At 38.1% G+C, this 18025-nt stretch overlaps 3 protein-coding genes across 12 annotated transcripts in view; 2 read left to right on the top strand and 1 right to left on the bottom strand.

Annotated features, from left to right (window-relative positions):
- The window catches only part of LOC127802695 (aminopeptidase P2), a 65103-nt gene extending 54117 nt beyond the window's left edge, over positions 1 to 10986 (bottom strand). For 3 of the 9 annotated variants that reach the window (XM_052338654.1, XM_052338655.1, XM_052338657.1), the window contains exons 1-6: positions 10610 to 10985; positions 9964 to 10089; positions 9728 to 9847; positions 7498 to 7773; positions 7148 to 7320; positions 6255 to 6518 (exon numbers count right to left, since the gene is read on the bottom strand). In XM_052338654.1, the coding sequence (XP_052194614.1) occupies positions 6255 to 6518; positions 7148 to 7320; positions 7498 to 7773; positions 9728 to 9847; positions 9964 to 10089; positions 10610 to 10936 (1286 nt within the window). In that variant the 5' untranslated portion in view covers positions 10937 to 10985. Of the gene's footprint in view, positions 1 to 6254; positions 6519 to 7147; positions 7321 to 7497; positions 7774 to 9727; positions 9848 to 9963; positions 10090 to 10609 lie in introns of all 9 variants that reach the window. The other 6 variants (XM_052338658.1, XM_052338663.1, XM_052338660.1 and 3 more) reach the window with 5 other exon arrangements.
- LOC127802700 (F-box protein At1g55000-like) overlaps positions 1 to 18025 on the top strand; it is a 36919-nt gene that overhangs the window by 16891 nt on the left and 2003 nt on the right. Inside the window, exon 2 of one of the 2 annotated variants that reach the window (XM_052338671.1) lies at positions 16417 to 16835. In XM_052338671.1, coding sequence (XP_052194631.1) covers positions 16417 to 16835 — 419 coding nt within the window. Of the gene's footprint in view, positions 1 to 16317; positions 16836 to 18025 lie in introns of those variants that run through there. The other variant, XM_052338672.1, reaches the window with a different exon arrangement.
- On the top strand, positions 12390 to 15249 carry LOC127802697 (protein AUXIN RESPONSE 4-like). The gene is made up of 2 exons (XM_052338668.1): positions 12390 to 13739; positions 14794 to 15249. Exons 1-2 carry the CDS (start codon positions 12582 to 12584, stop codon positions 15031 to 15033), a joined length of 1398 nt encoding a protein of 465 aa, XP_052194628.1. The 5' UTR covers positions 12390 to 12581; the 3' UTR covers positions 15034 to 15249.

The raw sequence follows: 18025 nt of genomic DNA, 5'->3' as shown, positions 1-18025 counted from the left end.
GGCTGTAGTTATTGCATCTATTGTCTTCTTGCATGGGAGAAAGTGCGCCATCTTGGAAAACCTGTCAACCACTACAAAAACAGAATCCATACCTCGTTGGGTTCGCGGTAGACCCAACACAAAGTCCATAGACAAATCGTCCCAAATAGCATTGGGAACAGGCAATGGCATGTAGAGACCGGCATTAGAAGAGTGCTCCTTAGTTGTTTGACATATATAACACCTCGCCACAATAATAGAAGCATCTCTCCTTGCTCTTAGCCAATAATACCTTCCCATAATAGTTTCAATAGTCTTGTCTCTGCCAAGATGCCCTGCTAAGCCACCACCATGCAAATCCCGAATAATTTTCTCACGAAGAGATGTGCAAAGGATGCACAACTGATTTCCTTTCATGAGAAACCCATCATGCACATAGAAATCTCCTGATGGTTGCTGAGACATGCATTGTTCCCACACATGTTTGAAATCCTCGTCTGTCACATATAATTCTTTCAAGCACTCAAATCCAACAATCTCAACACTAAGGGTCTTGATCAAATCCACACGCCTACTCAAAGCGTCCGCCACTCAATTATGTTGTCCCGACTTATGTACAATTTTATATGGAAATTTATCAATAAAAGCAAACCATCTAGCATGCATATCACTCCTCAATTGCCTTTGGCTACTCAAGTACTTAAGAGCTTAGTGATCCGTGTAAAGAACAAATTCTTTGGCAATCAAGTAATGTTCTCATGTCTTAAGAGCCCTCACTACTGCATAAAACTCCTTATCATAAGTAGACCACTTTCTTCTGGCTTCACACAACTTCTCACTGAAAAATGCAATTGGTCTCTTCTCTTGGGACAACACAACACCTATACCCACTCCACTTGCATCACACTCAACCTCAAACAATTTGTCAAAGCTTGGCAGAGCTAAGACAGGAGCGGTACATAATTTCTCTTTTATCAAGGTGAAACTTTGCTCTTGTTCTTCACCCCAATGGAACTTTCTTTTCTTCAAACACTTAGTAATTGGAGCCATAATACTACTAAAGTGTTTGATAAACCGCCTATAGAAAGTTGCTAACCCATGGAAACTTCGCACATCACTGACATTTTTAGGGGTTGGCCACTCTCTAATAGCTTGCACTTTTTTCTCATCTACCTTTACGCCCTCTTTGCTTATAACAAAGCCCAAGAACAACAAGCTCTCACTCATAAAAGTACACTTCTTCAAATTAGCATAAAGTTTGTTTTCCCTCAACACACTCAACACCTCCCGAATATGCCCTTCATGCCCATTAATAGACTTATTGTATATCAAAATACACCACAACGAATTTACCAATGAAAGGACGTAATACTTGGTTCATTAGTTTCATGAAAGTGCTTGGTGCATTGGTTAGTCCAAAGGGCATGACTAACCACTCAAACAACCCATCTCTCGTCTTGAAAGTTGTCTTCCACTCATCTCTAGGTCGAATTCTGATTTGATGATAACCACTTCTAAGATCAATTTTGGTAAAAATCACAGCCCCATCAAGTTGATCAAGCATGTCGTCGAGCCTAGGAATTGGAAATTTATACCCAATAGTAATTTTGTTAATGGCTCTACTATCAACACACATCCTCCAACTCCCATCTTTCTTTGGTGTCAATAATGCTGGCACTGCACATGGACTCATGCTAGTCTGAATGTGCCCTTTTCTCAACAATTCCTCTACCTGTCAACGCAAATCTCATTCTCCCTAGGACTCATCCTGTAGTGTGGTAGGTTAGGCAAGCTAGCACCAGGAACCAAGTCAATGTGGTGTTGAATATCTCTCATAGGAGGTAGCTCATTAGGAACCACATCATGAAATTCCTCCAACAATCCCTGCACCTCCACTGGAATTTGATTCACCTTCAGTGGCTCACTCACACTCTCTCCCTTGATAACCAATAAGTGAACCTCTCGAGTATCCTTACACTCCCTCACAAACTTAGTGTGCTTATGTGTAATGGTAAGAAAATTTCACCCCTCCACTTTAAAAGCTTTGGTTTGATTCTTTTCCACTATGGGTAACAAAGTATAACGCACACCTTCTTTCTCAAGCTGATATGTGTTCTTTCTACCCGAGTGCTTAGCATCCACATCAAATTGCCAAGGCCTCCCAAATAAAATATGGCAAGCATCCATATCAACAATATCACAATAGACTTCGTCGGAGTACTTACCAATAGAGAAAGGCACCCTGCAACGTTCATCCACATGTATGCCACCAACTTCTTTGGTCCATCCAATCATGTAAGGGCTTGGATGTTTTTCAGGAGTTAACTACATCTTTGCCACCACGTCTCTTCCTATGATGTTCTCCTGACTTCCACTATCAATAATCAACTCAAAGATTTTTCCTTTCACCGTACATCTCGTGCGAAAAAGCTTATGCCGTTGAGTAGTATCTTCATTCTTTTGAGATAGCATTAACTTCCTCACTACACAGGTATATTGCCCATGTCCATAATCTTCTTCGTCATCCTCCCCATCAGGCCCGCAATATACTTACTCTTCAGCAACATCTTCCTCTTCCTTTTCTACAATGTTAACTATTTTCCTCCTTGGACAATCACTAGATCGATGCCCAATCTCATTGCACTTAAAACATTTTAAAAGAATAGGCTTTGCATAAGGATTAGGGGATTTTGGAAGATTAGAAGTAGTACCTCGAATGTTTCCCCCCATTGTAGCCTTATTAGGGTTGACTGTATGGGATGGATTGGAGGGTTGCGCTCCTTGAACCGACTTGCCTTTATCAAAAGCTAGTTGTTTATTTTCATTCCCACTATACCGACGATAGTTGTCATTACAAGATCTCTCACTCAACATTAACTCAGCCTTTAAAGCTAAGTTCCTTGCTTCTTGCACACTTAGAACCATCTGAACCCTAATTTTATCACGAATAGCAGGCCTCAATCCATTCAAGTAACGAGTTGCTTGTTGATTGTCATTTTCTAACAATTGGTTTCTCTCCGCCAATCGCAGAAACTCAGAGGTATATTCATTCACACTCTTTATTCCTTGTGCACATCTTTGATAAGCTTCAAACATATATTGTTCATAGTCAGGGGGCAAAAACCTACCTCTTAACAGCTGCTTCATTCGTCTCTATGTCTGAACTGGCAGTCAGCCTTCCCTCAATCTCGTTTCTCTTAATCGCTCCCACCAAACAGATGCACCGCCTTTCAACCTGTAAGCCACTAACTTTACTTGTCGTTCATCTGGGATCTCCATGTATTTGAAAAAACAGTCAACCTCAGTGATCCAATCCAAGAACCCCTCAATATCAAGATCTCCACTAAAGGTAAGAATATCAACTTTTAGTTTATACTCATCGTTGCCCCAGTGGTTGTGCTGATGCTCATTCCTCCTAACCGCTCTACCACCAGGGTTAGCTATTGCTTGACCAAAATCATCATCTTCATCGCTATCTTCAATCACTGGTCTTCTAGGATTAACAAGGACATGATTAATGGGTGATTTTCCCGCTCCGGCTTGATTCACCCCATTATTCAGGTTCTTGTCATCATCAACTCGTAGTAAGGTGCCCAATTGGTTGCTATGTTGCTCTAATCGCTGTTGGATAGTACGAGTTACTTCTTGCTGTTCTTCGATTGCTCTCCAAACTGCGGACAACCCCTGATCATCGTCACGAGGCTGGTTGCTACCGTTACCTTCAAGATTGGCCATCTGATTGGTTGATTAAACGCTCTGATACCACCTGACGCAGCGTGTAGCGCATGTGTGAAAAAACATACCAAAATAAACCCTTGAAAGAGCAAACTTTAATGGCCGAAACTTGGCTTTCAAGAAGACGCAAAAACAAAACTGTTTCGCTAAGAAAACCCAAATCGGTTACTGAAATTTGATTAAGAAAAACTTGATTACAAACTCTAGATCCTAGGCATATTTATAGTATTTGGCTAATCCAAATCCATCTAATATTTGGAAAACAAAATCCAACTAGAATCCTAATAGAAATAAATCCTAATCAAACATGAAGTAGAATCCTAAATCAAGTAGAAACATGAAATAAAATCCTAAATCAAGTAGAATTTTAAAAACTTAAGAAATATTAAAATATTGTTCCAGCATGGTCGGGTCGGCTTTGGTCCGGGTCTTGATTGGTGACCGCATCACATGTCATCCAAAAGAAAGTAAAAAATGGTAGTAATAAAACGACAACTTCAGTAGGAACTCAACCTTACAGAAGCGATTGTAAATAGGTTGCAGGTAAAGGACTAAGGTTCTATACAGTTGCAAACAAGGACCTTCCTAGGCTGTTAAGTGCCCTTCTTATTGATAGGCTTACACGTAAGGCACTTGATGAATTATCAGAGCTCTTTAGTTATTTAAGAGAGTGGAAAAGTGAGAACTATGTGTTTGTTGATGCCCTAATGCCACCAACTGGGGGATATCATAGTGATTACCAATCAATTCCTTCAAGTATTGTTGGGGTCAGCCTTACCCTAGAGATAATAATTTAGCGTTCTCCTGTGGATATCAAACCATTTAGATATGATGGAAGTACTAGCGTACTAGTTTGTTCTAGAGAAGGAGATGGCTTACTGGAAGAATGCATGGAACTAGTCATTGAGCTATGGGAGCAAAACATTAGGGCTAAACAGAGGAATTGTCATGCAATTGGGAAGATGTTGAGAGAAAAGGTTGTTGTCAAACTACTAATTGCTACCATGTACCGGCATAGTTCATGTATGAAGACCCAAGACGTTGTTGGGACTTATAGATCAGTGGGAAAAGAGAGCCTTTGCATGAAGATCTGCAACACTTTACAAGTGCAGGAAAAGCAAAAGAGAAGGAATATAAAGGCAAAAAGGAATGGGCCTAGAAAGAGAAAGAGAAAGAGAGAAAAAGAAATTAAATAGACAATGAGGATGGGAATTGGATGAAGAAACAACAGCTCAACGGTAATAAGTTTCTCGGAAACAAGAAACCTTTTAAGGAGGGGGGAATTGTCATGACCCTAGGAGCAATAGAGGGGCATTGTTGCAATAGGGTTATAAGAGTTTGTTAGGAGATATTTTGCAACTTATTAGGAGCACATGGATGCTGTTAAGAAATCAGTTAGCAACTAGCTATGCCTATAAAAAGGCTAATGTAAGAGGATGGACATCATGTGAAATGAAATGGAATTCCTTCCTTTCTAATTCTCTCTATCCCTCTCTCGTTTCTCTCTAATTCTCCCTCCCTTTTCTACTAATTTCTCTCCCTCCTTCAATTCTATCATTTTGATTTTTCCCCCTAATCCCAATCACAACCCTAAGTAACCCTAGGAATGTGACACCACACTATTGCAAAAATTTAAACAAATCAAACCAGTCATATTGTTTGATAAAAAAAACCCGTATATTTCCAAAGCGCATTTTTTTGCTCTTTAGAGCTGAGGTAAAAGCGCAACTTAAGTGCACTTTAAAAACACTTAGCTAAAGTCATTAAGCTTCACACAAAAAAAGCTCCAAGCATGCTGCACTTCGAGCTTTGCACTTAAAGCGCACTTAAGCATGCAATTTGTAACACTAATCTCAAACTAAATAAGGGGTCATGAAAAGTACCTCCCAAAAGATAGAGACCACTAAAAGGTCTAAAACCTAAATGAAGTTCCTTAAAGTATTTAGAAGTCAACTCTATCCTCTAAATTCTCACTCAAAAACAGATATAGAAATTCAGTTATGAAAGAGTGATTGATCATCTCTAACCTCCAAAATCCCCAAAAACCCTTGTTTAATAGGAATGTAAAAATATCCCACTTTCAAAATGGGAGTTGAAACATGCACTCATCTCTGCCCTTCGAACATGAAAACTAAAAACTAAATGAAAGAGGAATGAATAAAAGTTGTTACATCGCTAGAAATCTCGACTTGTATTATGTTGTCTTCAACTAGATAATATGAAGAGAAAAAGACGTTGAGCAAAATAAATAGCAATCAAATTATTTGATATGAGAACCACTAGTCTTCTATCCATCCAAACATACAAGAAAAATTCATCAGTATCCACATTCCTTTTCCCCTGGGAACACATAAAATTTTGTTAAAAATGCATTTACTGATTTGTAGAACTTGAATTTCAAATAATGCATTAGTTTAAACATCTAATACAATGCTTGTGCAGTTGTGCTTACAAATATATTGCCTTGAAACCATCAGATATAGTCAGTACACAATCCACTTATAGGCAATAATTCAAGTTCCAGGGTTGTTTCCATTTACCTTAGATGACAATTAAGCATTCCTTCTAATTCAGCATGATTTTTCACAGCCTTTGCCATAGAAATGGGAGATGGTCTGTAAACTGCAGCAGGTCCCCCAGATTGACCATTGTAACCATCATATGATTTGGTATTATGTTTGCTTTTGTTGCTTTCATTCCCAAGGCTCCCATAACATCTCTCACATGCAGACTTGTAGGTATTAACAATAGCAGCATTAACAGATGAAGTATCCAACCAAAGATGTGCCCCTCTCATCGCCAAACTGTAAAAGGAAACTGTGTGCTATCAATGGCTCTGCACAAAGTGAACCCCGAAATGCATGTTGATGATGGCAACAAAACAAGGATAATCCAATTCCAGAACAGTTTGCTACTTTAGAAAAACTTGTGTATGCATATCATAGGTACTGTAACCAAATCAGAGTATGTTTCTTCTTGTACCAGGGTAAATCGGATGCATTAATGATACATAAATTAAAATCAGATGCATTAATGGTCATATATTAGAATCCAAGACACATTTGAATTTTGAAAACAACTGAAACCATAAAGAACTTTCCAGTCATAAAAAAGTTCTACTATTGTGGGAACACGGAAAGATGCCTGGATTCTTTCTTTCTTTATTTTATTATTTATTATTATAGTTAACTTGGTTCAAGCCTTTTTGTTGGAAATGCAAGCTAGGGGAACAGGGTGTACATAATGAAAAAAACAGAGAGGAAGCTTAGAAGATCCACCAAACTGGGAAAACTTGACCAGGCATGTCGTAAAAAGTAAAACCAAATGCTATCTTGATCCTGTAAGTGAGATGCTGACCATCTATTTTCTATGAACACAAATATTCATCACGAGAAGCTTACTAATAAATCTGCAAAAAAGCTCTCAACCCCACCTTTCTACCTCCGAAAGAATTGATTCATAGGGTCTCAACTCTATGCCTGCATTCTTCAAGTAGCCAATTACTTCTATGCTGACTTTAGAATTATCGATAAACAATTTTGCTCCATCCATCTCCACTATTAAGTATGCATACATAACAGGCGAATGTGGGACATCATTCCCTCTCTACAAACAAGATTGAAGGATGATTAGACCATTAACAGACAAAAATCCACAGCCATAAAGCAGAAAATGACAACTCCTGGATATTTTATCAAACAAAACAGAAGATTTAAGAATAATGTAATACCAACAAGTGAAGGGAACTAAATCAGGCTTAAGAATTTTGATGAGGAAGATTACCAAGTTCAGCAGCCAAGCAATTTCATCAAGCATGGAGATAACAATTGCAGAGGAACCACCATCACCGAGTTCAGACCTCAGGGAAGATAGTTTTGATCCCACATCAACACCGGCATATTTTAGGTCATGTACTCTTATAGGTCTGCTTGGAGGCTTTGGCCTTGAGTCTCCCCATATTTTATCTACTAGGTTTATGTCATACAAGTACACTAACTCATGGTTTTTCTTAGATATTTCCTCTTTCAATTCCTCTGCAGCATCAGAAGAAAAAAGAAACTGCTCCCTTCTCAGATACAAAATAAGATAGCATTAAACATAAGCATGTGCAAGGCAATCGGAAGTGCTTAAAATAGACAGAGAAAGGTATGTATAAAAATAAAGAGGAGAAAGACAAGAATACCATTCACTGCTAGAAAAATGAAAAACAATTGGAGTGGAAGTGAATGTCATGCAGAACAAGAAATTCAGATCCAACCCTCCAATCCTCATAAAAGCTTGCTAATACTTTTAGTCCAAAGTTGTTGCCAACAACAAGATTATCAAAACTTAATCTTACTATGGGGGGTTGGTCACACAAATTCTAGGTAGCCAGTCATTTCTATCCATGGCCTTATCTTCTGTAAGGCCTTGTTCAAAGTTTGCCATTGGTGAAAATTAAATCAAGGTAAAATTCCACACAATAGCATACAACCACTCAAGCTAAGAAACTTTGTAGTGTACAAAAACATGATACTTGCTGGTTGTTAGAACAGAAATTTTTGTCTTGCATGAGCTCCACTAATGCAACTACATTGTTTTAGCATATGAGAACAAATTTGCATCCGATTTACCCTGGTACAACTATATCACTAAATTATGGATATTCAACCATTTTTATAAGCAGCAATATAATAATTTTTTTCATATCTTGAGATGGTGATAGCTGGAATAGTTAAAATGATAAATAAATAATTGTAATTAATGATCTCTTTTCTCTAAGTCATGTAAAATAAATTGATCTGCAATTAATAATTATTTATATATCCAAAGTTTCCCTAGCTATATGCAATTTCTATAATTTTTATGAATATTTTTTAGTTTATAATTTTTTAAAAACAGAACTAATAGAGTTTAAAAATAAAAATGAGATCCCATTGTTATGTTCATATATACCTTCTTTGAGTTAATCTTTACAAATTTATAACATAGGGTTCTATTTAATTCACTTTTGTTGTTGGGATTTCTTGGGATTACCACCCTACGTGCTCATCCGCCACTCGTGCCTTCGATTTCGGCAGAGGAAGTAAATTGCAGGCAGGCCTTTGGCTCTTGTTTAGGCCGAGTATCGAACTCATGACCTACTAGTACTAATCCCAGCATATCACTTGTCCAAATATTTGTTATTATAAAACTTTGTTTTGAATCATGAAAAATTACTTATGCAGTGACCTGGAAATGAGCCAAGCTAGCTTGCAAGCTTGTCACAACTCAACTTGTTAATTTTCACAATAAGTTGGGTTCATGAATCAAATGAGTTGAAGTCAAGATGAAAAATATAGCTTGTTTAATAAATGAGTCGAGCTCGATTCACAATGTGTTTGACTCATTTAGTTCATGACCTATCTCGATTGAATTATATATACTAAAATTCTTATATACATAATATATTTTATATGTTATAATATATATTAATAGTGCATCACGTTCTATTATATCTTAATAGTAAAATATATGAAAAGAATTTTCAATCTTAAAATTTTAAGCATTAAAAAGTACTTTTTTGTGATTAAAAATTTAACTTTTCCCCTGATGAATTTCCTATAGTAAATTTAATTAGGACAAGATATAATTTATTATGGCAAATTTATCATTTCAAAATTATTGCATATTTGATCCATACATTTTCTTTTCCATGTAATTAATTTTTGGGGTGTTGAAGTAAGATTTATTTGGTTTTTTTTTTTTTCAGGCTGAATACAGTTAAAATGAGTTGAGCTAATGAACCGAGCCACAAACCAAACCAATTTTAATTGAGTTAAGCTCGAGCCAGAAAAATTTGTTTTATATTGAAAAATAAATAAAGTCAACAACTTAAGATAGAAAACCAAAAACCAATAATGAAAAAGGATATGAAGACAATTGTATATGAAGGCAGAAAAAGAAAAAACAGTGCTCCAATTTTTTATAAAGATATAATGCAGCATTAAATAGTAGATGATGAAAACATCATCGGATGTTATGTAGTACTCACAGGATCAATACCAACTTTACAGCCAGGAGCCAAAACATTATTTAGCCATTCACTAGTGGTAGGTACTCCCAAATTGCCAGCCCGCATGAGAATCCAGCTGGAACTCAATTGCTTCTCGGCCTAATCATTTAGAGGTTATAATTATCAACAACAAAGTACAGTCTATATACTCAAGCTAATTGACATTGGAATTAGAACTGTTTCATCAAATAAACCACTGGGTTATTGTCTCAAACCTGAAGAAAATATCGTCCATCTGTCCAAAGAGCTGCTTTATCTTTTGTGACAACAGCGGTGCCAGCACTACCAGTAAATCCTGATATGTAGGCCCTCCTCATATAGTTTTCCGCAATAAATTCACTCTGAAACCCAGAGGAAAAGTTCAAATTGATGGCAGAAACCATTTTCTTAGAGGTTTTAGCAATAAATAAATTGTAAAATATAAAGAAAATGGAACCAAATAAGCTCAACTAGGAATTTTTAATGTTCCACAAAAATAAATTCTCTCTAACCACCAATGTGATTAAGGCACACATTTGAGGCCAATGAAAATTGAAGATTGCTAAATCCACATACTTTCAAGCTGTATCCTTATCACTCTCACTCATAGCCTGGCAACTGAATAAATAAAATGGTAGAACAAATTTAAGGCGAAAACGATTTGGTTCCCCTACCCATACCCTCATCATTGCCATCACCAAGAATGGCGCAAGCAAATTGCAAACCTCGAGAGAAACCAACAAGCATAGCAAATTTACAAACAGTCGGCGAGCTACACATTCTACGTACATCTCGCGACATATATAGCTCAATAAAGGGAAAACCTAGCAGAAACTCAATGGCAAAATCAACGAAAAAACTCTATAAACGATAAGAACGAACCTGATGAGCGTCCTGAGAAGGGATGATGTAAGCGTCAATACCAATTCCAGGCTTGGAGAAGAGCTCTCGGAGAGCTCGAAGCTTGAGGTCTTGCTGGGAATCGGCGCGCTTCTTTTTGAGCTCCGAGGATGGCTTGGCGGAGATGGAGCCGGAACTGCGGACGATCGATGAAGAGAATTTAGGGGGAACTGAGGATGTGGATTGGAATTTGGCGAAGATGGGTACGGAGACGGAGAAGAAGTGGAAGTAGCGAGGGTGTAGCTTTGAAGAAATGGTTGGGGCAAAAGCCCTAGAGAGAGAGAGCGAAGTCGATGCTGTCAACTCCATCGTTTTAGAGAGAGAGAGAGGAGTTGTGGCTCTGTGGAGATAAGGCTCGGGTCTCTCCGTTTGTCCGAGGAGGAGCAGAAGACCGCTCGAACACCGAAACGATGTCGTTTCGTGATATACTGTATACTGTACCGTCTAGCTCCATGAACATTTTTTTCTAATATAATTTTTTTTATTTATATTGTCATCTCATTATTATTTTTATTATATATTTGGAGTAATTGCAAATAACACCCCCTTAAGTTTGGAAAATTTAGAAAAAATATATATATTTTAACATCCTTATTGTTAAATAAATGAGTTAAATAGCTAATTTATTACTTTTTAATTAAAAAATAAAAAATAAAAAAATTAACCGATGATATAATAGACCCAACGGTTCCGTTTGACATGCAGTAATCCATCTAAGTTTATTAGCAATGTGTAACAAACTTAAACCATGAACAGAAAAATATAATAAAAAAATAAATTTTGATAAAACTCAATAAAACCAATATTTGAGTCTTGTGAAACATATAATAATACAAAAAAGTAAATAGAAAAATTATAAGAACATGAATAATAAGGAGATAAAAAAAAGGAAAAAAAATAGATTATGAAACCAAAATCTGAATTCTGTCAAACTTAGAATAGATAAAAAGATATGGATTTATACAAATATATTTGAATTTGATGAAACTTAAAAATAAATAGAAGAAAACAAAGAATAACTCAATATAAATTTCATTCAAAAAGAATAATAATAAGAATAAAGAAAAAAATAGATAAAGGCTTATTGTCGTTGTCATTTTATTACGGTCCACTTAAATAAATAAATAAAAAAATATACAAGAGATTTAAAAAAATATATAAATATAAAATCATATCCAATGATTTCTTTATTTCAATTCGCAACATTAATCCCAAAATCAGCTCTCAAATGTCACTTGTCAAATTAAATCTTAATCACCAAAAATTTGTCAATGCCGAAAACCAACCACAAATTGAAAGAAACTCACGCTGAGGATCATTGTCATCTCAATATATAAGAGATCGACTAAACATAATGAATAGCGAAAAAAGACGAATTGATCATTAAGTATGACGAAAAAACATATCAATCACTGAATCTAACAGTGAAAGATGAATTGACTAACAGAGGCGACGGAAATGATGGGCCAGCAATGCTTGCATAGCTTGTTATTCATTGTCTAAATTTGTATTTTTTTATTTATTTATGTGTATCAAATGAGTGATATTATGTATTTAATTATTAATTTTTATATTTAATTAAGGTGGTCGGAGATGGGATTTAGAACGGCTTTTAAGTGTAGGATTCGTATTTTTTCCCCTCTGAAAAGTGAGATTTGATTTAAGTAAGCAAATAAAAAGTTAGAATACTTTTACCTTCCTTCTTCTGTTCTCATTATTATTCTTTTCATTTATAATTATTTGCTTTCATTTTCTTTTGGGTTTGCTCAGTCAGAGCTGAAGCAGTGAGTGCGAGAGGTGGATCGAAACAATTGAATTAAGCAAAAGAAGATGTCTTTGCAATCGGTATTCGTTTCTTTTTCTCGACTTTGGAAGATTGAGAGTCACTTTTTCGTTTCTTCTCCCATCGAGCCACCACTTTTCAGCCCTTCTCCGATCTCTGAAACCCTCAACAATGGCAATCATAAGCGAAGAACCAGACCCACCAACTCCATCACCGCCTGAATCCACCACATCGCCGCCACACAAACACACTTCCCCAAACCCATTCTCCTTCTGGTTCTACTTCACCCTCTCTGCTTCGCTCGTCGCTCTCCTCTTCCTGTCTCTCTCCAGCCTCTCTCACCAGGACCCAAAATCCTGGTTCCTCTCCCTCCCCGACGGCCTCCGCCGCCACTACGCAGCCGGCCGAACTATCAAGGTCCAGACTGCTCCAAACCAACCCCCGATCGAAGTCTTCACCATCCAAGAAGGTTCCCCCAAATCCGAAAACGTACTAGTTGTTCATGGCTTGGGTTGTAGTTCATACGCCTTTCGCCACGTGGTCAAGTCTTTGGGCCTCAAAGGCCTACGTGCCGTTGCCATCGATCTGCCCGGTTCTGGGTTTTCCGACAAGTCGGTGATGGTGGTAGAAGAGGGTCCAGTTGGGGTTTTAGGGAGGGTTTGGGATATTTATAGTGAGATTAAAGAGAAAGGACTGTTTTGGGGGTTCGATGAGTTGGTTGAGAAGGGGTATGTGAACTATGAAGAAAATGAGATTAGGGTTCAGAGGAGGGAGGCTGTTAGGGCAATTGAAGTGGGGCCTGAAGAGATGGGTAGGGTTTTGGGGCAAGTGGTTGATGCAATGGGATTGGCACCTGTGAATTTAGTTTTACATGACTCAGCATTGGGGTTGGCCGCGAATTGGGTGTCTGAAAATCTGGGGTTGGTGAAGAGTGTAGCGGTCCTTGATGCCAGATCAAGTGCCTCGGCCTTGCCTTTGTGGGTATTGCAGATCCCAGTGGTTAGGGAGCTCGTAGTGGGGTTTAGGTTTGTGTTTGTTAGGGTTCTTGAATTTTGTTGTTCTAAGTCGATTGGTGGTTTGGATGCAGAGGCTCATAGGATTCTTCTAAAAGGGAGGGATGGAAGGAGAGCGGTTTTGGGAATGGGGAAGAAGATGAATTGTAGTTTTGATTTGGTGGAATGGGGTAATTCAGAAGGGGTGAGCGGTTTGCCAATGCAAGTGATTTGGTCTAGTGGTTGGTCCAAGGAATGGACTGAGGAGGGACAGAAGGTTACCAATGCTCTTCCAAAAGCATCGTTTGTCATGCATTCTGGTGGTCGCTGGCCTCAGGTGGGGATCTTAAATCCTTCTTATCTTTCCTAATGTGTATGATGAATTTGTTCATTTGAGATGTTCTCTACATTTTGTTGCAGTCGATAAAAGTGATTCTTTACTGCGGGTGCTAAAAATACTGACTTTGTTTCAGAAGAAATGTCAAGGGTTGGTTCCCTTTAAAATGACATCTGTCTAATGCTTGATGAGTTCTCTTGATCAATGTTTTTTGAGAACTAGAAAGGATAGCAAAATGGATTCACAGAGGCTGTATGGCAAAGAATATAGTTTACATTCTCGGACTGGGAATTTATCAGGTTCACAATTGAAAAATGTCTACTAAATATGGATTTGTTTGCAGATCTGTGACATGTTCTACCATCGATATGATATTAATCATATGATTAAGAATATGCACATAAAATAGAGAAAGTGAATAAGGTTCAGTTTGCGTATAAAAATGACCCTCTCCTGACTCTTGTGGAGTGGGAGTCTTGTGTACTGGAGATACTGTTTAGCAGGATAGATGGTTGGGATGTTTGTTGTGAATCCAGCGCAAATATTTTATAGTTGATCAAATATTTTATGCTCTTTAGCAGAATAGATGGTCTGGATGTTTGTCAACTCATTATCCATCTGATGCATATCCATCATCTACTAGTGTTCATTTTACTTTTTCTGAATGTTAAGTTTCAGCTACTTCACTAACAACTGACTGGAATTCTAAAAGTTGTAGTCTTGGAGCTGAGCTTCCTTTATGTTGATTTCCTTATTTGATATGTGACAGACAGAAATTGGTTAAAGTTCTCAAATGGTGAACCAAAAAAAAGAAAAATATATAATAGAAGTTGCCTCTTTTGCTTTCCTTGGACAAGTGCTAGAGAAGTTTGCTTTTGCAATACTAATTCAAGAGTTGGAAAGGTAGATTGACTAGGACTGCCCACAATGGGGAGATAATGTGCTATAATTTGCTATATTGGTTACTGAGTTATAAAAATCTTTGGTCTTAGTTATAGGGTGTTGGATATTGTTACATTTGGATTCTGAATACCATTGTTTTATTCTGTTCAAGGATAATGCAGCTGATGATCTAGCCAAAAGCATCTTTCAGTTTCTGTCTACATTGCCAAAGTCTGTTAGAGAAAGGGACGAAGAGCCAATACCGGAGCATATTCATGAGCAGTTGAACGAGGCAGAAGGAAACAACCACCACCACCACCACCACCATGGTCACGGCAGTCACGAACATGATCACGCCCATGCTACTGGTTTTATGAATGCATATGGACTGGACCATGGATGGGCCAGTTGAGTTGTGCTATTTGTCTTTGCCAGACGGCAGCTGCAGTGCAACCCAAAGCTCCATGCTGTATGTTCACTGTTCATCTGCCCAGGAAGAGTGTTTTTTTTTTCGCTTTCTGTCTGTAAAATTCTTCATTCCTGGAAGCCACGCATCATACAGGATGATCTTTCTTGATCCATTCAGCTGTAATTGTATTCTCTCCATCTCCAGTTGGATTTATTTTAAGCTCTGGCCTTCCTCGTCGTGGAATTGATGAATTCATAATTTAAATTTTATATATATAAAGATAGTTGAGTGATACTGAGAGGAGCTATCCATATATATTAATAGGCAAAAGACATAAATATGCCCTTCAACTTTATCTTTATGAGTCATTTTAAATCTTAATTTTAGAACAATCACACATCTCATTTGACAATTGAGAGCCCATGAGTTATATGCACTATGCAAACTCTTATCATCCACAACGCCGCCTACAAATTTGTCGATGAGGCTATCATCCATAATGTCAGCGAGATTGGAGAGGGAGGCATTGGTGGGTCGTTGGTGAGGGACACAAGAGGTGAGTTGGTGGCAACGGCGGACAGAAGTGGGTCGGCAACTAGGGAGGCATGCAATCGGTTCGATGATGTGAACCTTGATATAACATAGTCGCGATGAAGGTTGATCTGGAAGAGGGAGGCCAGATCGGCATCTCAAGTTTTCAGTTGTCTTTCTCATATTTTTTTGTGCTAGGGAGATTGGTCGATCGATGCGATGGAGGTTAATGGTCGATCCAGTGGGTCTCTTGGTTGTCTTTCTCGTGCTTCTTTGCATGAGAGATATCGGTCGATTGACACAATTGAGGTCAATGGTTGGTTTGTTGTCTTCCTATTTCTCCTAGTTTGTGGGTCAATCATGACAGTACAATTGATCCATCATATTCTTTAATCACGCATGAAGTGTGTAATGCTAACAGAAAAAAGAGATCAATTAGATGCATAATTAATTTAAATTTGTCAGGTAAAATGTGTGATTGTTCCAAAATTAAGAGTTGAAGGTATCTCAATTCTCAAGTTAAAATGCCAAATGACTCAAAAGGATAAAGTTTAAGTTCATATTTATATCTTTTATCTATATAAATATAAATTATGGGTGTGGTGACTCTGTGCATATATATTAAATTTAAACACAATTTAATTAAATAAGAAATAGAATATGTAATGTGCGCAGTACGCATACGGTGCAAGATAGTGGACGTCCCCGTCGAAGCCGCCGCCTCGGCTATGACAACTGGCAATCTCTCCTTTTCAGCGGTGCACTAAAATACGCCGGGGAGCACCATTGCCACACCCTTCTTCCCATCTCTATAACTGAAAATGAATTGTTGTTGCAACGAAGACGAAGACGAAGGCGAAGGCATCCTCCAACCGCTCCATCCCCATTCCCTTACAATTCCCAACGCCCCAACCCTAACCCTGGGCTGCGCTTCCTCCGCCAGGTCCAACGGCGGTGAGGTCACCGTGCTGTCGCCGATGAACTCCAACTTTGAGGCTCTAGTTTGCAGGGACGTGCTCCGGACAATCTTCGAGAAGCTCCCGGTGGTGGATCTAGCTCGGGCGGCGTGCGTTTGCAGGTTGTGGTGGTCTGTGGCCTCCGACCGGGAGATGCAGACCAGGGCCTTCAAGGCGCCGTGGAAGTTGAAGGACGTCGTCGGGAATCCCAGCTCCGGAAGCTTCTGGAGAGACAATGGCCTCGGCCGCTTCGCGATTTCGCACCACTTGGTCCGTGGGGACTCCGTTGCTAGCCTCGCTGTCAAGTACTCTGTTCAGGTATTCTCGGATTTCGTTTGTGTGCTATGGGGATTGAAAACTTTGAAGGTCCGAACCTTGTACGAATTTGGAGTTGCTTATAATTAGATGTATCAAAACTTGTGAAGAGGTTGCGACCGTGGTGTGTGGAGCATCCAAAACAAGCTATTTGTCCTAGCAGTAGCCTTACTGATAGTATTGACGAATTAAGAACTAATGTCAACGAGAAGCCCTAACATTGATGAAAGATTAGGTCACATTTGCAACATTTTGATATTTTAAACTAGTTGCACGAAATTAGTTAGTAGTAATTCATTCAAAAGCCTGGTTCAAAGGGAGGGGAAGATGTATATTTGCACTTTCAGTTTCAGGTTTTCGTTTTGAAACATGAACATGTTGAGGATGGAAACAAGTCGCTGACTGCTCAACTAAACAAGAAAAAGATCAATGCGAATCCTTAATTGGCTCTTCATGAAGGAATTTCTTTTGGCCAAGCTTAGGGCAATTGTGTTCTTCATACCATTGAAACCTTGTTTTTGTTGGTCTTCTTCTGCCTTTACTCCGTGCCCATTTTCAATTTGATACAAACCTCTCATCCTTGCAATGCTTTGGATGTTGGACATGACGCATGGTTATACTAGATAAATGATCCCCCTTCCCCTGAGCTTTCATAGCACCAATGGCTATAATCCTTCCTTCTTTTTTTTTTTTTTTTTGCTGGGTAGCTGTAACATCCTTATAATATCCTTTTTTCTTACAGAACCATCACCTCTATTTAAAAGAGATGCTAATATTCTATGTTAATTAGTGTTAGTTTTGTATTATCTTTGAGCTAAGATATACTTCACTTTTCCCTGGGTTGTATGCCTTCCAGTTTCTTTCTCTAATTTAGCATTTAACACCCCTTTTAGGAACACTCCAAGCATCTCCTCCCTGTAAACACAAAAGAAGAAAAAAAAAAAAATCTACAAATGTCACCTAAAAGGATATGAAATCTTGTATCTGGTTGTACAAGGGGATTAAAGATTTGTTTCTACGCATTAATCACTCAGGAGAATTATCCTTAATTATCATTAAGATAGGTCATGAAAAGAGTTCAGTATCCATTAAATTTAAATAACGAAAAGCATGAACGATGATGATAATCACGCTGGAAAAGTTGTTCTTATTTCCCGTCATTTTCTCCATGCCATGACTTAGCACGTACTAGT

Source organism: Diospyros lotus, chromosome 5 (assembly GCF_014633365.1).
Source record: "Diospyros lotus cultivar Yz01 chromosome 5, ASM1463336v1, whole genome shotgun sequence".
Taxonomy (NCBI): domain Eukaryota; kingdom Viridiplantae; phylum Streptophyta; class Magnoliopsida; order Ericales; family Ebenaceae; genus Diospyros; species Diospyros lotus.
The sequence above is the reverse complement of the archived record's forward strand: the minus strand, read 5'-3'. Positions and strand labels throughout refer to the sequence as shown.

Bases quoted from the DNA above. Each gene is read 5' to 3' on its own strand.
- LOC127802697 (XM_052338668.1), top strand. From the start codon at position 12,582: ATGGCAATCATAAGCGAAGAACCAGACCCACCAACTCCATCACCGCCT. The intron at 13,740-14,793 runs GTGGGGATCTTA...ATTCTGTTCAAG, and splicing joins CTGGTGGTCGCTGGCCTCAG to GATAATGCAGCTGATGATCT.